The 23672-nt window shown below is 43.5% G+C and overlaps 1 protein-coding gene across 1 annotated transcript in view; it reads left to right on the top strand.

The window, feature by feature from the left end:
- Window positions 1–12366: 12366 nt before the first annotated feature.
- SYN2 (synapsin II) overlaps window positions 12367–23672 on the top strand; it is a 163335-nt gene continuing 152029 nt past the window's right edge. Inside the window, exon 1 of the mRNA XM_041427545.1 lies at window positions 12367–12635. Within this exon, the coding sequence (XP_041283479.1) occupies window positions 12367–12635 (269 nt within the window). The remainder of the gene's footprint in view (window positions 12636–23672) is intronic.

Here is a 23672-nt window from a genome sequence, read left to right as displayed (position 1 = left end):
TTATATTATATTATATTATATTATATTATATTATATTATATTATATATTATTTTTATATATTTACATTTATATATATTATATAGATTATATTATATTAATTGTAGTATAATATATTATAGTATATTATAGAATATTATAGTATAGTATATTATAGTATATATTTTATATTAAAATATATATTATATTGTATATATTATATAAAATATATATATTATATTTTATTTCTCTTCATAATCAGATTATTTGGATTTTCAGAACACTTCAGGCCAATTATTGGCATTTTTTTGGATGTGTGCCTGTCCTGCAGGGCTCTCCCTGGCCTCCCCACCTGGCAGGAATTTCTTGGCATGCAGCAAAACCTGGGACACAGGGAAGATGCTCTTGGTCCTGCCTCCCAGGTAACGCTCCTGCCTCAACAGCCCCGAGCTGTCCAAGCTGCTCTCACCAGATTTACGGCATTAAATGATGCCCCCAACTCGAATTTGTCCCAAATGTGAAAATCCCTCATCTGGCACAAAAAATGGTGCTTTCCTCTGTGGTGTTTCAGTACAATTTTAGTGTTTTGTGTGGTAATTATTGATTGAATGCCCAACTTGCAGACTTTGATCTGTCCACACCTCACACTGTGTGGCTTCTGTAGTGCCAGGACATTGTGACTTTTCAACGGGTTGGATTATTCCTGTCACCCAAGAAACATTGCCTTCTCTTTTTCAACAAAACTTTCCTTCTCATGGAATTCAAAAATACTGATAAAAATTTGTAATTTGACTCCACAAAGATTTGTCAAACGGCAAAATGTGACTTTACACAGTAAGGTAGTGATATTTTTTCAGTCTTTACTTCCTTTTTAGTTTCCCCCAAGGATACTGGGTTGTGCTGCAAGAAATAGGAAGCAGTAATATCCACATTTGAAGTGGGTGGATATAAAATCAAATGATGCACAGGGGAGTAGTGATAGTGGACAATGCTCACTCCACTGCATTTCCTTTACAATCATTAATATTAAATCTAAATATTAAAATTAATTTGAAATATCAAAATTAAATCTAAATTTATAAAATTATTTTAAATTAGCATTATTAATTAAAATAAATATGAAATTAAAATATTACTATTAATATTGGTTTTCTGTCATATTGTCATTCCCTCCTTCCCAAAAAAAAACCCTAAAAAAATTCTTTGCAAAGCTGTGATTCAAGTCCAATTGGAAATTGCAGGTGTAGCAGAAGCCAGGGTGGTGCTGGCCCAGCCTGGTGTTACACTTTGTGTCCGTCTGTCCGTCTGTCGGCAGAGCATGCAGCAATTAAAAGAACAAAACCAGGGAATTTTCACCTACACATCTGCCTGGTAACTTCCTTCCCAAAATCCCCACACAGTTTAATCCTCTTCACCCTGAGAGGGGGGTGGGATTTGTGTTGTTTTTCTCAGAGTTTGATGTGCAGTCGGGGAAATGATGGGGGAATTCACAAAAAGCAGTTTTTGTGGAGGGCAGAGCAGGAACACAAACCAGCCCACAAAGGTCTGCTCCTGCCAGCTGTTTGTTTTCACCAGGGCTGGGCAGTTCCACAGCACACCGCTCTGAGCTCTGCTCCTGAGGCCCCTCGGTGAATTTGCCATCCCTCTGATGCTGGTTTTGCAGGTTTTGTGTGTTTGAAACGTTCCAAGTGCTCTATGAAATAAGGGGGCAGGAGATCTTTCTCCTTTTTAATGCCTTTATTAAAGAGATTCAGCTCAGGTGGGGAGAAATCGACGGGTCGCGCCCACGCCGCCGCTGTCCCCAAGAGTGGCACGGAGGAGGAGGGTGATGATGCAGCTCTGTCCGCTGGTCTGCAGGCAGAGCTGGGGACTGGGTCCTCACGGGAGATTGGCAGATTCCGCCTTTTCGGTCCAACATTTCGGGTCCTCTCTCTAGTCAACATCCTTTCAGGTCAGGGTGTGAAGCAAAAAGGATGCAAGCAGGCACTGGACTACGCGCCCATCCTTAGACATCACCTAGGTCCCCTAATTCTATGTTGGCTCGTTGTTTTTAGGGGTTTTCCTGGAAAATGGGAAGATTTAGTGCAATGCATTTCTCATCTGCGTACTAGCTCTGATGCCACTCCCATTCTCCTGGTACCTGCAGGGTCCAGGTGTCACTCCCTGGCAAGCATCAGGGGGACAATGGCTAATCACCAACCGGGCAATTGAAGAACTCTTAACAATGAAGCTAACTTAACAGCAACTGGTCCAACTTGTTTTAACTCTGCAACCTTAAAAAAAATAATAACTTTTTATTCATGACACTCCAGACATGGCAGAGCTGCCGCATGAGCTCAGAATGATGCAGCACTGCCAGACAATACCCTTCTCTTAACCTGGAAATAGAGAAACTGAGAAACTGAGAGGCATTCTGAAAACATTAATTCTATTTCCAGTCTCATGATAAAAGTGAGACAATACGCATGTTATAATTCACGTTATCACAATCAGAAGTTGACTATTTTTTAATTACAAAACACTGTGTTTCTTGGCTATCAGCTTTTAACTACACTATGCTATAAATACCTTAATAATCTAAAAGTACTCTTCGTGAGTCTTACTGCCATGTATCTTTCATAATTCTATTTCTCCAAAGTATCTAGTCATATTTCCAAGGCTACCCCTTGCAACTTTTTAAACTCTATTTCTCTCTCAACAATATCTGTCTTATTCTATAGCATTCCTAAGTCACCATTTTTTATCCCAAAGGTTACATCAGGTACACACTGTGTGAGCCTTCTGTCAAGCCCTAAGAGCTCTCCACAAATCCGTGTCCCACACAGCACTGCAGAGGAGCAACAACCAAAAATGTGAATAACAAACAATGCACTGTCAGAGATGCAGAGCTCTCACAAAATGGGAAGGAACCCCGAGAAGCAGCTGTTAAAAACACAGACATCGGTTACTGCCCTGGTGAATGAATTCTCTACACTATAATAATATAATAAAAATAATCTATCAAATCTGGGAAGCTTTCACCACTCAAGCCAGGTGACTCAGATGACCAAACTCACCATCCTATTTTCTCTTTTTTTGTTTTTTTCTTTTATCCCCAAGGGCTATAATCAGAGCTATTTGTGAGCCTTCAGACTCATTACTGGAGAAAAAAAAAAGGCTCTGCTGCCTCATTAATGAGCTAGGGGCTGGGAGAACATCCAGTAAAGGATTCTGGAGACAGACACAGCAGACTTAAGGGTTAATTCACTGCACAAACCCAGCACTGACTGAACCTCTGACAGTGTGCAGTAAACTGCTCTATTTTTACAATTAACCTTTCCTGCTCTGCAGCAGTTCATCAGCTCTATTTTATGCACACGTTGTGAATGTTTATAAAGATATTTATGAATGACCTTGGTGCTCACAATGCCAGATTTTTGGAGGCTGTTCTTAGTTCCTTTCCTTGCTGGTGATGCCCTCAGCTCCTGCATGAGGCTCACAGATCCCTTTTTTCCCACTGAGATGGGGCTGTTGCTCCAACAGAGTGACTCAGCTAAGCTGAATTATTGCCTTTTCTGCCTGAATTTGAATATTTTGCCTGTATATGGAAGCAAAACACAGGATATTCTGTAAAAATACACAGACTCACACAGAAATCCATATTAATGGCATGTAAATTTAGCTAATCACTTTTAAGTACTTTGCCAAATTCTGTGATAAATCAAGATTTCTTGCAAAGTGTAAGCCCCTGACGTTTCCTGTCAGTCTCATTGCTTTATATTTAGTATTAATACTTATCCATGGATAAAGAAACATCACATCACGGAAAGCATCCTGAACCCTTGGCAGAAAGTTAAAATTGCTGTGCTGTCTCGGTTTGAAAAGACAGGTGTCTGTTAAGGGAGGCAGGAGCCTCCCTTAAAATAGAGAATGCCAACTCCCTTCCTCTGAATTATTATAATTTCGAAATTAAGGGGCTCTCAGGCAAAGATATGGGAATAGGAATAACCCCCAGCCACATTTTGCATTTCCAACCTAAGACATGAGCATGTTGGACAAATAGTTTAATTTTAGAAATAAGAATTTTGGGCGTTGAAATGAAAAATCTTCCTCAAATCTTTCCTTTTGTGATGTCCTCTCACTGCTGGTTTTGATTTAGGGTTCCAGCTGTGGAAGAGCCCCCTGTGTCTACACATCCAGTGCCTGCTTGGTGCTGTTGGAGGAGGCTCCTCTCTGATCCCAGTGTTCTCCTGGAAGAGCTCCTGCCAGCTACCAGAATTATTTCTTGGCCTATTTGCTGGGGCAGGGAAATGAGTGCAGCTCGGGCACTCTCCTGGTCCTGGCAGGTGCAGAGAGAGGAGCTCACCTTTGGGGCTATGCCCATGGTTCTAGAACAGAGAAAACACCAGTGAAACCAAATAAATGCATTTTGCATGAGTGCTAAGATCTGGTTAAGAGAAAATCTTCTTTAATTGTGTTCTTAGCTCTAATTTCCCATCCTGTGACATTTCACATTTTTCCTCCCATTTTTCCTTCCTTGCTTTGATTTTCACTCACAAGCTGTAACTGTTACTCTGTGAAGGGGCAGGTAAAAATTAAGGGTTTTTCATCCCAAACCACTGCAAATTGCTCTGTGCTCAGATCTGAAGGTGTGAAAGGGAACAGCTGAGAAGGAAATACAGCCCAGCGAAGGTCAGTGACTGATTGGGGAAATCCCACATAGGTAATGTTTGGAGAGATCCAAACACTATTTTATTACTTAAAAATGCTTTACTATTAATCCCTGTAAGCAGGAACAATGTGACTTAGTTGATGTACTTTATACAGTAGTTTTATTTGATTTCATACTGGAAATAATGTGAGTAGCACTTTTGTAAGGATGAGAGAGGTGAATATTGCACCATTTGTAGCATTTCCGAGTGCCAGATGCCTGAGATTACCTCTTGTTCTCTTGCAGATCTGTAAATGAACCAGGATTAAACCCCAGACTCTAAAATGGCTCAGAGGAATCAAGTGCTTAAAGCACAATCACCTTAGAGTAATTTGAACATATGACAAAATAACTGTAGCACATCAAAACTTTGAAATCTTCCGGATTTTCTGAGACATTCAAACCTTCCTAAGGCCCTAAACCTGCACCTGCATCTTTGAGCCCTGGTGATCCCCAAGAGCATACTGCAAAGGAGATTTCTTCCCATTTTCCTTCATTCATGGTCTCTGAGTGTTGCACTTAATGAGACAGATAACATTTAAAAAGTGATGTGACAGTTTTAGGAGTAATTACAGCACATCAGCAACAACTGCTGCATGATTTCAGCTCCCCACCTCACACAAACATGTCACTGAGATGCACCAGCCTTCAAGACAACACCCAAACACCTGGCGAGGCTGGTGTCCGTGCTTTGTGCCTGGCTGGTTCCAGATATTTTTAACTGGAAACGTTGTAAAATCAGCTTTCAGGGAGCACTCAGCCGTGTGTTTCATGTCCAGCTGATTACTGGTTGGGCTCTGCGCCCCAGAGAAGAATGGAACATGTGCTAAGGCTGTGCTGCAGGATTGCTTAGGCTGTGGTTAGTGCAGCAAGGATTGCTTAGGCTGTGATTAGTGCAGCAAGGATTGCTTAGGCTGTGATTAGTGCAACAAGGATTGCTTAGGCTGTGGTTAGTCCAGCAGGGCTGGGCTGGGGCAGAGGCCTCTCTCAATTTAGTGCAGCAAGGATTGCTTAGGCTGTGGTTAGTGCAGCAAGGATTGCTTAGGCTGTGGTTAGTGCAGCAAGGCTGGGCTGGGGCAGAGGTCTCTCTCAATAGTCTGGGGAGATGAGCACCCCCTGGAATTGTGTGTTTTGTGATTAGGGGCAGAGGAAGCAGCTGCGCTGCTCAGATGGCCGCAGAATGATGGTGCTGCTGCCACAGCCGTGTTCCAGGGCACAGTGGTGGCAGAGGGCTTCACTGCATCCAGGATTTACACCGGGGAGTTTGGACAGCGCTGAACTCCCTCAGCTGGTGCTGGAGTTATTCCGGTTAAACACAAAATGGAAATCACCTGCTAACAGCAAACAAATTGCCGCTTGTTGTGCGCTCCCTTGCACAGATTAAATCAAGGATTTAGCCCAAAGTCATCAACCCCAAGGCCAGGGGTGTCCCTTCTCTCATGACCTTACTCTGGGTACCTGTGAGGACATCCAAGCTTTAAGTCTCTGTGAAGGAGAACCTGTTCAAGCTCTGGGTAATTGCAGAAAGAGAGGAGGACCTTTTTTTGGCTACTCACTGAAAAACAATTCTCCAATTCACATGATTTTCATGGGCAACAAGGCAAACCCTCTCCCTCTTTCCTTGCTGCCCATTAAAATCATGTGAATTACACAATGCTAAACTTTTAAAATGTTATTGTTCAGCCCTGTGCTTTAATCCCTTCAATCCTCTGCTCATTTTGGGTGTTACACTTATTAGACTTTCACATATGTGATGTTCAAAATTAACTTGTGGTAACTAAAGCAGGCCATTAATTAGGTAAATGTGTGTTCATCTTAATAATTTGATTAGTCATTTTAAAAGGAAATTACATTTTTAATGTGATAACCAAACTGGACTTAAGTGTCATATTTTTTTGCTGCATTTCAGCTGGAGTTGTGGTTTACCGGGCTTTATTCCTTTATTCCTTTTTATGAGCAGCCAGTGCTGGGTTCCTTTTGCAGTACAGAACTGTGCTTTAGTTGATCTCACATTTATGCATTCAATCAGTTAGAATATGATTCAGAATGGTTGGACACTTTCACTCTAAATTTCATAAGGTAAATAAAACATTTGCAAAAGAAAAATGTTAAAAACCCAAACCACGCCACTTTTGTGCTGATTAAATTGAGTATCTGTCATTTGCCTGGCCCTGGCAGACTTCTTCATCATCAGGGATGCTTATAGACTGTTTAACCTCCTTCTTGGAGGACAAAAATGTTATTTTGTTGTGGGGTTTTCTCAGATTGGGAAAATCTTCAGCTCTGACAGGCCAAGAATGCCAGGCTGGGTGAGCACACAAGGGCAGCTGGTGTATCTCGAGCCCACCTCTGCTCATTTTTGTCTCCCACCCCTTTTCTCTAGCATTTTCATAATAATCCTTGTTATTTTTATTCTTCAGATATCCAAGAGAAGACCTAAATGATACAACAGCAATCCATTAACTGGAGCCTATGAGGAATGGATATTTTCCTGCTTGTCAGAAATCTGTTTACTCTGCTGCCTTCGTCACGTCCCGGTGTCACATTCGTGTGCAGTTTATTTCTGTGCCTCAGAACATCTGCTCTTTGTTGCTTTTCATGATGCTGCCTCTCCTCCAGGCTGGGAAATGGCCAGGTTGTGTTGGTGGGACTCTCCCTCCGTGGTACCTGCAGTTTGCAAACAGTTTTGGTTCAGAAAGATGTGTATTTACTGCTCTGCAAAACACTGAGTGTGCCTCGCTGGCTGGGTTTCTCCACCAGGACATTTGCTGATTTCTCTGTAATGCAGAGCATGGGGGGAGAACAATTCAATGAGAGGAAAAGAAATAAATCAGCTGTTTCTAACAGTAAAATAAGGGCTCAAACCCAAAAGATTGTAAAACCAAGAAATCCAGCAGGTTATGTGGGAAGAGCAGGTTTATTGCTGCATTCCTCCAGATACACAATGCCAGTAAACATATATATAACATATAACATATAACATATAACATATAACATATAACATATAACATATAACATATAACATATAACATATAACATATAATATATAATATATAATGTATAATATATATTTATTATATTTATTATATATTTTTATATATGTATATATTGTCACACAAATTTATGAGTGACATATACCTCTTCTTTATCTATCCAGATTGTCGGTCCATATGTGGTTTTGGACAATTAACAATTACAATTAATGGTTGTAATTTTTTAAAAGAAATAGTATTTAAAATTAATTATGTAGACTTCTGTGGGACTCTCCCTCCGTGGTACCTGCAGTTTGCAAACAGTTTTGGTTCAGAAAGATGTGTATTTACTGCTCTGCAAAACACTGAGTGTGCCTCGCTGGCTGGGTTTCTCCACCAGGACATTTGCTGATTTCTCTGTAATGTAGAGCATGGGGGGAGAACAATTCAATGAGAGGAAAAGAAATAAATCAGCTGTTTCTAACAGTAAAATAAGGGCTCAAACCCAAAAGATTGTAAAACCAAGAAATCCAGCAGGTTATGTGGGAAGAGCAGGTTTATTGCTGCATTCCTCCAGATACACAATGCCAGTAAACATATATATAACATATAATATATAACATATAATATATAAGATATTATATTTATTATATTTATTGTATATTTTAATATATATATATATATATATAGTCACACAAATTTATGAGTGACACACACCTCTTCTTTATCTATCCAGTTTGTCGGTCCATAGGTCGTTATGGACAATTAACAATTACAATTAATGGTTGTAATTTTTTAAAAGAAATAGTATTTAAAATTAATTATGTAGACTTCTGTGGCTTGGGCTCTGGAATACTTGCAAGATTGCCTTCAGCCTTTACAGAATATTTTGAGTAGTACAGAAGAGGATCAGCAGTATCTGAGGTTTAAATACCTGCTAAAAATTGCCTGAAGTTTGCATTTGTATCAAGGTATTTCAAAAATAAAATAAAATTTAAAAAAATGTTAATGATGATTAAAGTACAGAAAATACTGAACCAAAAAATCAGGTAATTTCTTAGTAGGAAATGGGCAGACAACTGTTGCTGCTGTCATAACTTCAGGTTTTGGAAGAGAGAGAGTTTTATTTGCCTGAATTTTTCTATTTTTTTGTATTTTATTTACCTGTAATGATTTATCTGACCTGTCACTCCTGTGGACAGCCTGTTGCTGTTGCCGGTTGATCTCATGTCACACACAGAATTTGCTTTGAGCTCCCTCTCACATCTCAGCAGGAATTGTTCCCGAGAGTACAAGCCCCTCTCCTGCAGCAGGAGCTCATCCCTGTTCAAAGCCTGCAGGGGTAAAAGCCTGGTCACTAATGAAGGATGATCTATGAAATAAACTGTCCTGGGCTTTCCAGGTGAGCTTTAATGGAGTGCTGAGCACAGGAGATGTCCAATGCTGTGCAGGTTTTGCTGCTTCTCCTCCAGGAGCACGGCCATCATTCAGGAAATTCCCTCCTGACAAAAGCCGAACTCCGGCTAATTATGTTCCCTGGTGATGTTCATCCACCAGAGGGTGAGAGCCTGGGCTGGGAGGAGAGAGAATTCACTGAGGTGTCTGATGAAACTCACTGCAAGAGTGCACCTTAGGATGCTTCACCCTTTCCTTCTCTCCTCCTCTCAGTTTGTCAACACAACTAATCATGAATCGTTTGATTTCTTTCAGCATTTTGATTTCAGTGGTAGGAAACAAAACTGGATTTGAGATTGCTGTTGTGTTCTCTCCTTTGATATTGAGCCTTCCTGTCATTTAACATGCCAGCAGTTCAGTATTCTCACATCCTATCAGACACAATCATCTTGAATTGCCTCACAAATGTGCTCTGAATTGTTCAAGCATCAGAAACAGTAGTTTGGACCCAAAAAATGCCATTTGTTCTTTTTCAGGCATAGGTTTATGTGCTATTAAATTCATCAGGCTCCCTGTAATATCAACTGATACTCCTTCAACAAAGTTTTCCCTCCCAGTAACAGCAGTTCTTCACAGAGAGCTCTCTGCATTTTGGTTGTTCTGCATTAAAAAACAAGTTTTTGACACTTCCACCAAGTTCAGTTGCCGTTTGCCTTGGTGCAGATTTGGATTTAAGGTTGCTACAATGCTCTACAAGATGTTTTAGAACCCCTCTGACTCTGGCATTTGAGAATGATGGATATTTTAAAAGATTTTTGTCAGCATAGTGGTGGCAATGTAAAGAGGGAAATTAAAAATCAACCAGCAATCAAACTCCACAAAATTCCCTTGAGAAGTTGCTCATAGAGAAGGGCCAATAGATTCAAAGTGAATAAAGTGTGTAAAGTGTGAAATCCTATTTATTTTATATAGCCTTGACATCTTCAGAGCGCACAGGGTGGGTGAACAGGGCTCCTGCTACTCACCCAAACACCCAGGAGGGAGATAAACCACCGTGGGCAACTGTTTTGAAGGGTCTGCTAGCCATGGTTCCAGCCAGAATCACTCCTTCAAACCCAAAAGCAAATGTTGAGACCGTACAAAAAAATACTCAGAAATCAGATTTCATCACTAAGAAAACAAGATTTCCACAGAAATATGCAAGCAGGGCCAGATCTTGTGTCACTGCCATCCAAATCCAAGCAGGATAATGACTCTGTTTAATCTTCTTCTGGAGCTTGTTTCACAGCAATGGGGCCTGACACTCAGAGTGCTCCCAGCATTTCTGGTGGCCACGGGCATCCGGTGGCCATGCAAAGAGCTCAGCTGGCACTGGAGGTGCCTTTCAGCCCTGCAGAAGGGACCTGGCAAATCTGCTAACCTCTTAACCTGTTAACCTGTTAAAATGTTAACCTGTTAACCTGTTAATCTGTTTTCCTGTGCCCAGGAAAATGGAACTCTCATCCAGTCACAGGGAATTTGGTCTGAGTGAGCCAAATCACCCAGAAATGCTCTCAGGACAATAAGCAGTCCTGAGTCTGTACAGGAAGCAGTGTGTCCAAAGAGAGGGTGTTTTTATATAATCACCCTTCTATCTGGAACAGGACTTTAACAGATATTGAAATATCATTTATCTATATATATAATTTGTCTCCCAGTGTGTCCATGGTGTTTAAATTACAACCATCACCTACTAGCCCTGGTGTTTTATTTGGTTTTGTCATTCTGTAGTACATAAATATTTCTAAATTCAACCCTTAATTAAAGAATCCTGCACAGTTCTACCTTACAATGTGTAAAATTCAAACTGTGGAAGTGTTAGTACCCAGGATTTTATTAAATTTCTAACTCTAAAAGAAGCTGTTGCATGGATTTACTGTGTTTATTATTAAAGCACCTTTTCCACTCTATATGGCCTGTAAAGATCAGCAGCCAAATGAGCTGTGATTGCATGTATTTTGGATAAAAGGAAAAGGGTTGGGCTATGTGTTTTATGTTACACACAGTGCTTATCCCAAAACTCTGGAGAAAGAGCATCCAAATTACTCTGAAAGAGAGCCTGGTGGGAAAAGCACCCAAATTCTGGTGACAAGGTTAAATTTCTTGAAGATACACAGCACCCCTTCCTCAAACGATTTCTGAGATAAAGCAATGTGGGGGGCTGTGATTACAGAGGTTTTGGTAAAATTTGGGGGAATGCAAGTGCGGCTCTGGCTGCTCCTGCTCGCAGCCACCGCCTGGGACAGGGTTGCTGTCACTCCCTGTGACCTGGCTGCAGTGCCCGAGGGGCTGCTCGGGCTGGAGCTGTCCCGGGATGCTCGGGATGGAGCTGTGTCGGGATGCTCAGGCTGGAGCTGTCCCGGGATGCTCTGGATGGAGCTGTCCCGGGATGCTCGGGCTGAGGCCGGAGCTGTCCCGGGATGCTCTGGATGGAGCCGTCCCGGGATGCTGGCCTGGAGCTGTCCCGGGATGCTCTGGATGGAGCTGTCCCGGGATGCTCGGGCTGACGCTGGAGCTGTCCGGGGGATGCGCTGCAGGCTCAGTGCCCCAAGCCAGCACGGAGCTGTCCCCAGCGCTGAGCACGGCGGGGCTGCTGTGCCGAGGGGAAATGCAGCCCTTGTGCCGGCTGGACACACAGCCACACACAGCCACACACTCCATCCCCACGCTGGCTGTGGCCTGTCCCCATCCCTGTCCTCACTGCTGTCCCCTCCCTGTTCCCATCCCTGCCCCCATCGCTGTCCCCATCCCATCCCCATCCCCATCCCCATCCCCATCCCCATCCCCATTCCCTCCGTGTCCCCTCCCTGACCGCTGTCCCCGTCACTATCCTCTCCCCATCCCCATCCCCATCCCTGTCCCCATCCCATCCCCATCTCTATCACTGTCCCCTCCCTGTCCCCATCCCTGTACCCATCCCATCCCATCCCATCCCATCCCATCCCATCCCATCCCCTGTTTTACCCTATTGCGTTGTATCCCATCCTCTCTGTTTCATGCCATGCCGTGCCACGCCATGCCACCTCAATCCATCTCTTCCCTTCTGTTTTACTCTGTCCCATCCCAATCTGATTCCCCATTTTATCCCATTCCATTCTATCTCTTCTTTTGTCCTGTGTCCTTTCCTGCCATGGCATGCATTCCATCCCCTTTGTTTTAGCCTTTACCATGCCCGCGCAGAGCGCGGAGCGCGGCGCACAGAGCGCGGAGCGCGGCGCACAGAGCGCGGAGCGCTGCCGCCGGCGCATCGCACAGCCCGCTCCCGGCCCCGCCGCAGCCCCCCGCCCGGCCAGATGATGAACTTTCTGCGGCGCAGGCTCTCGGACAGCAGCTTCATCGCCAACCTGCCCAATGGCTACATGACCGACCTGCAGCGGCCGGAGCCGCAGCAGCCTCCGCCGCCGCCGCCTTCCGCGGGCTCCTCGGCCTTCAGCTCGCTCTCCAACGCCGTGAAGCAGACGGCGGCCTCGGCCGGGCTGGTGGACGCGTCCGCCGCCGTCTCTGCCGCTGTCGGCAGAAAGTTCAAGCTGCTCCTGGTCATCGACGAGCCGCACACGGACTGGTAGGTGCCCCCCCGCATGCCCCTGCATCATCATCATCATCATCATCATCATCCTCCTCCTCCGTGTCCCCGTTCTCCCCCCGTCCTCCCCGCGGTGCCCCCGGCAGGCGCGGCTCACCTGGGGCAGAGCCCCGCAGCCGGCCCCGCCGAGGGGCTGGAGCGCAGCCTCACGGACTGGAAGATGGAGCAAAAAAAAACCCCAAAAAAACCCAACCCCAGCGAGCCCTGGAGCGCCTGACTAGCCGTGAAATCTGCTTCCCATCGCACCACTAAATAAAACATATATAGCGCCCTGACCAAGCACATCCTGTGTTCTCTGGGGAAGCACAGAACCCGTGTGCAGGGGCAGGTTGGATTTAGGTGCCCTGGGCAGGGACTGCTGTGCGGAGCTGCTGTGGTGGTGGCGTTGCGTGTGTTAATCCGTGTTTACGAGCCGGTTTGTTTTCACGCAGCTCCCGCTGCTCTGTGGCATTCGGGTGAAGCTCCTCCGGGATGCCGGGCACCAGCCCTGGCTCTGCCCTAGCTCCGGGAATTCCTGCTTCATTAACTCGGCCGGTTTTATTTGGGCTGCGTGTTTGGCTCCCGCTGGTAGCATGAAAAACATGGGATTTTCCAAGCGTGGGACTTGGCCATCAGCGTGCCGGCTGGTACAGCAGCAGAGGTTATGGCTGTTGCAGACCTGTTTGTACTGCTGGATGCTGTGCTCTAGAGGAAGGACATCTTCCCATCCATCCCTCGCTAACTTGTGTGTTTGCACATCGAGCTGGCAATCCTCTCGTTCGCTGGTGCTCATTACAGTGCAGAAGGTCTTAGCAGCGCCTTAAAATAATGCAGAGTAAAACAAGTCTGGTTTTGTGACGCTGAGATCACCCGGTAATGGATTGTGGGTTTAGGGTTTTATTCTCAGCGTCTGGAATTTACAGCCTTGCTGTCTGTCTGGGCTCGTGCAGTGCTGTGATCTGATACAATTTGCTTTAAAAATGGTACTTCAATAAAATACTTGGAACGAAAATTGAAGCCTTTAACTATAGCAGATACGTTATTTCTGTTAAGATAACATTACCTGTTACATTTTCCAGGCTTTTTCTTTTTTTCCTTCTGTCTGGTTTTGTGGTTGGTTGTGTGTGTGTGTGTGGGGTGGTTTTCTTTTTTTTTTTTTTTTTTTTTTTTTCTTTCTGAAAAAACAAGGTGGTTGTATCAACCAGACTGAGGCAGCCTCTGTAGCTACGTCATGGAGATGCATCCATGGACACTGCTCCCTGCCTTGCAGAAACATCTATTTATTTTATATTCTAGAGTGCACAGCTCTCTGCCTGATACATTCAATAATTGTATTTGCCCATAAGGTTTCTTCCTGGGAGATTTTTCTGTGCATACAGGAGCCAGTCTGAGTATTTTGAACAGTGGTTTTCCATACGTGGTTTACATACCTGATAAATGCACCCCAAACCAGCACAATCTGTGCACAGGGGCAAAGCTTTGAAAGCCCTGCATGGGGAGTTCCCCCTGGAGCACTCCAGGTAGGAGCCTCACACATCCACACAAGGTTGGTTGCTCATGCCTGCTTACTTTTGCCTTTTTTTTCTCCCCCTCATAGTATGTGACATGGATACATAGTAGTTCTAAAAAAAACCAGTTTGTTGTTGTACTGGCTCTTTCCCAGGAATCAGTTGTTTTGTAGCAGATTTTGAAATATATTTTGAAAAATTATGTATCTGACCCTTGTGAGCCCCTTCCAGCTCCAGAGATGTGTGAATTCTGATAATTCATGCAGAGGAGTTTGTTCATACCTTGGGAAGTACGGATCTCCGTGCACTGATCTGCTGGGGTATTTGACTCTGTGGGCTAAAATGGAATATGGATTGTAATTTGGCAAGGCAGAGGAAGGTTGGGAGGGGCAGCAGGTGAGTGCCAGTGGCTGCTGGGCACCCCCAGCTGCCCGGGCTGTGCTGCAAGGGGAGGCTGGCACAGCTCTGTCATGTGATGCTCTGAGCAAACCCCGCCAACAGCAGCAGCACAGCATCCCTGAGAGCCTCCAGAAACCCTCCAAGCTGCTGGGCTCTGCTCCTCACAGGAGGATCAGGTGCTTGGCCTCTGGTTTTGTGGTGTTTTGAGCTGCACTGTGTTTGTTTGCCTTCAATTGAAAACATGTGTATTGCTTGTGGGTTGCAGGCTTGATAGAAATCCGAGGGTTTTGGATGGACCACACTGAAATCTCACTGGTTCAGTGTCCTCTCCTCAGCAAGGGCCAGAGAAAACATAAACCTCCTTCTGTCAGCAAAGACAGAAACCCTGGCATAAAGGGACCCTTTCTCTTACCCCTGCCATTAAGGGACGTTTTGTTTCCAATATATTTTATTTCTATGGAAGGTTGGCTCGTACTTCAAGTCTAAGATTCAGTAACCCAACATTGTTGTTGTTGCTCATGGAATCACTTGGATATTCTACCTAGAACCAAATCCCAGCTGTTGCTGGCATTTTATAATCTTGATCTCAGTGACATCTTTCCTTCATTTGCCCTAAGAGGTTTGTCCTATTGAAAGTCTTGAAATTCTCCATTTCAATTACTTTACTTTTATGGCATGGGACAGGGGAAAAACGGGAGAATTGGCTTGTCTATACTAATCTGTGTATTTTTTACCCTTTTCCTTAGTTCTTAAGGAAAGAGTAAGTGCAGCTGTGTCAAAGCCCCCTCCTTTCTTAGTCCAGGGTGTGTTAGAGCTGTAAAGGATAATTCTTTTCCTACAGGTGCTTTGGAGTCTTCCAACCACATTTAGTGGTCATGCTGCTCCTGAAGGCAGGGGTGTAAAAAAAGCTGAATCAAAGATTTTTCCACCAGCCTTGGTGTCAAGAGAAGGGACAAATTGAAAATAGGCTAAAGGCTGTAGTCAATAAATCCATGGCAAGGGATCTTGGTTGGTTCTGGTTCTCATGGAAGATTTTCTCCTGGTCCCTTTGTACAATAAATGACCCTCTGGCCCACAGCTGGAAGCAAATTGCCAGCAACCATTTCCCCCAGTTATCCTGGAAATTTCCTGTCATTCCAGAACAGCACCACGAGGAAGAGTGCAAACCCTTCCCGTGGACCAGCACTGTTAATTTGTATACATGTACATAAAGGCATTGGAAAAGCTGATTTATTTCCAGGCCCGCTCTTTGTGCACGGGGGTGTGATGTCCTTTCCACCTGCAGCTGCATCTGGAGCAGGCATTTCCATACCTGACCTGCAGAGCCCTGGGATGAGTTCCCACAGCTGGTGGAGGGTTTGGAGCTGCAGTGGGAAAGTGTCTGATGCTCCACGGAGCTGCAGGGGAGGGCAGAGCCTCAAGAACCACTTCTGAGGTTCAATGGTGATTGGATGTGACAGATTTCTGTGGCTGTTTCACAGCTTTGAGGATCTTTGTTGCTATTTTACAAATGGAGGGAACTGAGGAGTGGAATCATTTGTTCAAGGTCATCCAAGCCACCACTGACAGAGCTAAATTAAACCTAGACAGCTTGCTTCAACTTCTCTTTTAATTCTGCATTGTATCCAGAATTTCAGCAAGATAGGTTTATTTTGAAATGGTTAAAATAGGTTTATTTTCAATTTCCTCAGGAAATAACCATTTTGTTCTGTACACAAACAGTCCTGAATATTCAGTGCTGAACAAGCAGTTGATGAGAGGCCATACATCGGTGGCAAGGGGCCAAGGTGCTGTGTATAGATTATTATCTTTATTAAAAACTTATGTATAAGGTTCAGAAAGCTGCTTCAGTACTGAAAATTAATCGTCACTGAGTGTGTCCTGTCCTTTAAAGCTTGAATATAAGACTTGTTGGCAGCAGCAATGAAATTATAAAAAGAACGAAGCTGGGAAATTTTGTTTTGGTGTTTTTTTAAGCACAAATCTGGTTGTAAGTATCGGTACCTTTTTTTTTTTCACAGACAATTACACATTTCACTTCATGTTTACTGCCTGAGCAGTTACTCAGCTTGTGACAGGCTCCAGAGATAAACCCCAAATGGCTGGGACAAATGCTAAATGAAGAGCAAACTTTCTGGTTTAAAATTACCCAGTTATTTATGGGCCAACATTGCTCATCAGAAAGATTTTTAATATGAACACAGTCCAGAAAAGACTGCTTGATGACACAAAAATTTCATGAAGCGAGCAGCGTGAGTTTCTTAGGTTTGATTTTTGTTTGGGGTTTTATTTTGTTCACTAGAAGGTGGGAACCAGCTCCAATTAAAACTGTGTGCTGTTGTTTTTCTTAACTACCAAACGTGCATGAACACACTACAATGACAATTTCACTGCAGTTTTTCTGTTCATTAGGGATGGCTCAATTGTGCATAACTAATTAGCAGTCCCTAACTCCAACTGGCCCAGAATTCTCATGTATTTAGTTGTAACACGTTGATTTAGTAGCTGCAGCTTTCATTTCATTCAGTGCAAGCCTTCAGTGAGCGAGTTTCCCGAATTTAGAAGGCATCACTTGATTTGAATAATGCATGAAGGAGGGAACTGCTCTGCCAGAGCACTCTGCAGCCCTCTGGAATGGCTCTGGAGGAGAACAACCCCCCTGCAGCCTCCAGGACGGCACAGCTCTCTGCCACCAGCAGGAAATCCAGAGCCAGCTGGGAAATGGGGAGGGAAACCCAGTTTGGGACAAAAGTGGAGCTGGTGGAGGGGATGGAAGGGATTCCTTGGCAGGTGGGATGTGAAGGCGGGAGGTGTTTGGAGACAAATTCAGCAGTGCTGTAGAGCAGGGAGGAGGTTTTTAAAGGTCTCTGCTCTCCAGACTTTGACCAAATGGCCAAATGTGAAGTGTAACAAAAAGATATTCTTATCAAAATGTAAAAGATAATCTTACCAATGTGTGTATTTTATATGGGGAGAAAAATCACATACTAATTCATCTTTATTCATTTAAAATGCCCTTTGCAACAAGAAACTCTTGATGTTAAAGGAAAACAACCTTGCCTTTGGTATAACACTGCCATAGTTCAAGGGGGCAACAGGTTCCTTAAAACCTCTGAAACTGAGCAAGAGTGGCAAAGGTTTGACTGTAGTTTCTCTCTAATTTTTGCTTCATTTGAAAATTTCACATTTCAAAATGATCTTTGTGAGCCATTTCAGTCTCACTCGAGCTGGGCCTTTGGAGTGGGTTCCCAGCCCTCCAAAAAGGAGCTGGCCAGCAGCTTTTGCATGAGGCCAGTGTGTGCTCCTTCCAAGCAGGTAATTGGTAATTAGATCAGCCCTGCTTCCCAGCACGGCCTGCAGCTCCCAGCTCTGCATTAAGGGCTCTCTGCCTCTGCAATCCAAATAAAAACACAATTAAAGGAGGGATGCAGGCACTAACAGCACATCTCTGCAGCCTGGGAGGGCTCAGCAGGAAACCACGAGGGTTTCTGCAGTTTCATCCTGAGCTCTGCCTCCTCAGCCACTGCAAGAGGTGTTCCAAGGGGTAAAACAGCTCATGAGCCTTGACACTGCTTCTTTGTCCTTGTTTTCAGTATTAATTCCATACTGGGCAAGGGCTGGAGGAGCAGGGCGTGCAGCTGAGCTAACTGAAGCATGGAAGGTGTTAAATCTGAATTTTTGTGTACAGCAACCTCACCCAAACTGTGCTTCCTGTGCTTCATTTCAAATATGGGAGATGTTAAATCTGAATCTGTGTGTGCAGCAACCTTACCCAAACTGTGTTTCGTGGGTTTCCTTTTGAAGCATGGAACATGTTAAATCTGAATTTGTGTGTACAGCAACCTCACCCAAGTTGTGTTCCATGTCTGCTCTCCCAACAGCCAGCTGGTGCAGCACCAGACAATGTCTGTGCTGGTATTTTCAGATGATCTAAGAAAGGAAATTGCTGGGTTTTTTTCTGTTTATCTGCAGTTCTGTCATGTGTAATACTTGGCTGTGTTGGTATAAATAGGCAAACACAGTATGTGAGAGAGATTACCTTTTTGACAAGATAGAGAATGAGAACAAAATCCCTCAGTGGAAAACACTTTCCCCTCCATGCTGTCTGTGTTGCTCTGTCTAAACAAGCTCTTGCAAGCTCTGATGTTATTTTAGGCAGCTGAGTGTAAATGAGATGCTTGGGCAGATTGTGGTTTCACCCCCATCCCATCCCATCCCATCCCATCCCATCCCATCCCATCCCATCCCATCCCATCCCATCCCCCCGTGCTCAGGATCCAAGTGATTTTTTTTCTTTTTTCCCTATCTTTAAGAGACACTAGAAATGCCTCTGAAGCCCAGTGAAAACTATGGTAACACGTTTGGTTGAATGGGTAACATTAGAGAAAAAAATTTGCCAACGTTTTCCTCTAAAGTTTGCCTTCAGAGAAAGGAAATGGAAAAATTGGCAAAGAAATTTTAGGAGGTACATTTCAAAGTAATGAGACTGAAGTGAGAGATGAAAGGAGTAACAAATTGCTTGGTAGAATGTGGAAACCCATAAAATAAGAAGTTCTACTTGCAACCTATTCAGAATTTGATAATCGCTTGCCAGTAACAAATTGTAACCTGTTGAAATAGGAAAGGCATGGAACAAAAGGGTGTTAAAAACTGTAACGTTAGATATTTTATTCTTCATATTGCAAAAATGTGTGTAGAGGATTTCCTGTTTTGTATGGTGGGGATTTGCCATTGTGTAAACACTGCAGGACACTGGAAAAGCCTGGAAGCATGTTTCCCCAAAAGACTGATGCTAAATATTCCCACAGGAGTTTCTAAAAGTAGTGACTTCATTTTATGCAGTTTTAGTACCCAGTTCTTAATAGCACCATGTGAGTGACCCACAGAAATATAATATCCAGTATAACATCATTATATCCCATTAGGAATGCTTTAAACCACAGAAATCTGTTTTAATACCACTGAAATAAATGGTGTTTTGGGGGGGGTTATACATTTATAAAGAAGGTATACACTGCAATCTGCATTTAAAGATGTGATGATGCTTCAGTGAAAACCCATGTTTAAGTATAAATTTGTCTTTGAGGAAGGGAATAACAAATGCAGGCAGCCAGGTGTGGGTACGGAAAGGAAGGTACAGAAGGAATTTGGACCTGCTTGGCTGAACAGCAGCAAAGGGTAATTACAGGCAGGTGCAAAAATTGTCAAGAATGGAAAAGAGCAAATTGGCAGAGAAAGCAACGTTGTAGATGACAAAAAGCAAAGCCATGAATTATGAAGTAAAATGTTACCTGCAGTAATGACATTGCTTCCACAGAGGAGCAGCTTACATTGTGGAGAGCCAGAAATGTGCAGTGAGGTGATAAAACTTCCCAGACACCGTGGGTGGAGGGCAGCCTCAGCCCTGGCTCTGCAGTGGAAGCTCCGTGCTTGGTTGCACTGCTGCTCCTGCTAATTAAACAGCTTTATCTGTGCCCAGTCACACTCAGAGAGCTCAGGGCTCTCAGGCTGCCAGGGACGGCTGCAGGCTGCTCCAGCTTTGGGCAAAAAGTGCAAAGATTTTGTCCTTTTTTCCTCCCTCATTGTCCCCACAGGTTGTCCCTCCCTGGCTGACACACAAATGAGAATAAAGAGATTCCTGCCAAACAGCTGGTGTGAGGCCTTTTGGGGCTACCTAAAACCAGAGGCCAGCCAGAATTAAGGGAATAAAAAGCAGTTCTGTTTATTGAGGGGCCTTCAGGTACATTTAGGGAAGATGAATCCCCCCAGGGCCTACACCCAAAAATGGACGATGGGTCAGGGGTTTTCACTCTTTTATAAGTTTGGTCCATTTGCACGTTGGGGGTAAATCTGCCAATTCCAGCTCCAGGTAATGAAGTCATTGACCCCAGGTTTGCTCCCCCAAGTCCCTTTTGTTCCCATCTCTGGGCCCTGAGGCAGTGAGGTGTCCTTGATTGCCAGGCCTGGAGAGGAATTGTTGTGTCTGCCCAAAATGGGAAAGCTGCAGCTGACACTGTTTGTGGGGTTTGGAGTTCTACACTAGAGAACTGAGGAGTGCAAATAGATGGAAAATAGACAAGGTAAAACCCTAAAGCATCAGGTGGCTGAGGTCAAATCCTTCTTTCCACTTCTCAAGCTGAAGTGGTAGAAGAGTTGAATTCCGAGGGCACAGGATGTTAAGTCCTGGTGTCCTGCAGAGCCCAGGTGTCCCAGGCAGTGCAGGGTTCTGGGGGCACCCAGCTCAGCTCCAGCCGCGCCAGGGAATGCTCCGGGCTCTGTGGGATCCTGCTGGCCCCTGGCTGCCCATCTCCTGCTGCCAGGGCACAGCTGCTCACGGCTGCAGTGCAGATGGAGCCGGGATCCCTTCAATTCAGGGGCTGCTCCAGCGCTGTGTGTGCACAGCTCCGTGCCTGACCTCGCCTTTGTTCTGTTTGACCTCGTTTCTTCTTTATTCCTTCCGATTTCTTACTAATAAAACTGATTATAATTCCACCGAAACAGCCCAGATTTAGAGGATTAAACTCCAATATGAGATCAGTCCCAGTCTCTTAGGGCTCACGTGTGCTCAGGGAGACCAGGATGGCTCCAGAGAGGAACACTCAGCTCAGTATTTCACTACCTCGCAGTTTCTTTCTGTGGTTTCTTCTGCACTGAAGATCATTTCCAAGGAAAGCTTTCTATGTATACACACACTTCAGCACTGAGAAGGTCTTAAAAGTTGTTAAAGGTTTCTAAATTAATATTAGAAAAACCATCATACCAATTTTGTAATTCTGAAACTATGGTAAAAAGGTTAATCATAAAATATGATAAATACATCCAATTCCACTGAGTGGCAATATGGTTTCATAGTGTGCTATGACTACAGAACTTGTTTTACTCAAGATTTGTTGTCTCAGCCATCTAGACATAATATATATATAAATGTATAAAATTATATATCTGTTTATAATTATACCTATATTTTATATATATATATATATAGTATCTATATATATAATTCAAAGTTCTTTCCTTATGCTCTTGCTGTCTGTATGAAATTACCTTTTCCTCTTCCTTTTCCTCTTCAACAGAATTTATCCAAGATAAAATACCAGTGCTCCTAATTCATTAGAATATCTGTAAGGATCTACTATCACCACACATTCACATGATCTTTATCACAATATCTCCTTCCTTAAAGCCCAATTGACTTTCCAGATTCCCTGTGCTGATCTTGGTGTTTAAAAAGAATCAAACTAAGGCAAGATGTGTGTGGTACAAGCATTTTGATATCAAGGTAAATAAAAATCCTAGGGATACTTTTAATGAGGAAAAATTGTTTATGAAGCCCTTGTTTTTAACAGATAACCAAAGGTAATTTTCCTGAGTCTTGTGTGGCTGTTCCATACAGTATATATCAATAAATGACAAATGTGTTTGTGTGTATGTAGTCATTTACATCTGCATGTAGAAGGGTTTTTTGGGAGAAGAATTTGTAGGAATTTTCACTGGTGGATGCTGTCCAGTGTGGTGGTTTTAGTTTGAAACGGGGTAGAAACACTAGTTTTGTGTAGTGGTTTTGGTTTGCTAATTTGAGATTTTGTTAATTTTGAGATTTCTTGATTAAAGAGTGTGGTTTAAGGGTTTGGTGTTGGTTAATTACTAATGTGCTTAATTCTTGTTGTGAGGATTAGGAGAAAGTTAAAGTAGGCTTAAAACTTTAAAAGGGTATAAAGAAAAATGTACTAACAGTAATTAAAAGAAAGGATAATAAGAATTGGAATAAAACCTTTAGAATACTTTTGGTTTTTGTGTGGCTGTTCCATACAATATATACCAATAAATGACAAGTGTTTGTGATAGGCCTTTTGAAATGTGTTTGTGTGTATGTAGCCATGTACATCTGTATGCAGAAGGGTTTTTTGGGAGAAGAATTTGTAGGAATTTTCACAGGTGGATGCTGTCCAGATAGAAAATAGTCCATGGCTGCAGTTTTCTTGCACTGGAATAAAAGGAAGCTCCTCCATGGTGCCAGTGAAAAGTCACACAGGTGTTTTGAAGACAGGTCTCATGAGCATCCATTGTGTGGGTTATAGTGCAGAAATCATGGGATGTAGATGCTCAGGATTTGTGTCAGGCTGTTCTCTGCCTAAATTCTTTCAGTTGGACCCATGGCCTAGGATTTTTGTGCTGATTAATTTTCTTGCTAAGGAAGAAATGTCTGATGTGGACCAGCAATAATTCAATGTACACAGGGGCAAGATTAACTGCCTAGGCAATAGTAATACATGGGAGGAGCCAAGAGAGACACTAACAAAAGTATAATTAATGTGCATTATTGCTTACATTATTTCTACTCCAGTCCCTTCCACTGGCTTGGTGAGGTCTTACAGCAGTGCTTTTCTGTTGTTTTATTCTTTCATTTGCTAGAAGGCCTTTCCAAAAAATCAGGCAGCAATGGAGCTTTGGAGTTATTGCTTGGTGGGTTTCTTTTTTGTTTTCTTTTTTTTCCCCCCTGAATATTTTGACCCATTATAAATGTCTTTTCCAGCTCCCAGATCCTTGGCTGTTGGGCTGTGCAGTGATGACAAATCAGCTCCTAAGTGGCCTTCAGATTAAAACACACCTGCACAGGAAAGGAGAGGGCAGAGAGTGATTGTTATTGCCCAAATCCCTCGCTGATGATGTCCCTGTGTTTCAGGAACAGCTCTCAGCAAGGTTGTCACCATGGAATAAACACACCAGGTGCTGTTCTCTGAAATCCAGGCTCTGTGTGAGTCCATGTGCCAACAACAGAATGAAATCTCGATTTTCTCCTTTGCTGGGCTTGTCACTGGGCTGGTGGGGGCTTTCCCTGAGTGTTTGTCTGTCACTTCCTGGCTGAGTGATCCAGAACTGGGAATTTCTGATGCTGTCTATGGAACTGAATTCCAGTAGTGGCTTCTGCCTCCTGAAAAACACTTGGCAAACTGCTCTGTCTGTCTGTCTGTCTGTCAAGATGGGATGGAGACGTGGTGCATGTAACTCTTTAACACACATCAGTGTAAGGCTTAAAGCACATTAATGCACATTAAATGCTTCATTTCAAGGATTGTTTCAGTTTGGGAATTTTCAAGTGAGTGTTTGAAAGGAAGCAAACCTAATTGGT

Source organism: Onychostruthus taczanowskii, unplaced genomic scaffold (genome assembly GCF_017590055.1).
Source record: "Onychostruthus taczanowskii isolate IOZ18803 unplaced genomic scaffold, ASM1759005v1 scaffold116, whole genome shotgun sequence".
Taxonomy (NCBI): domain Eukaryota; kingdom Metazoa; phylum Chordata; class Aves; order Passeriformes; family Passeridae; genus Onychostruthus; species Onychostruthus taczanowskii.
This window is presented reverse-complemented; position numbering and strand designations above follow the sequence as displayed.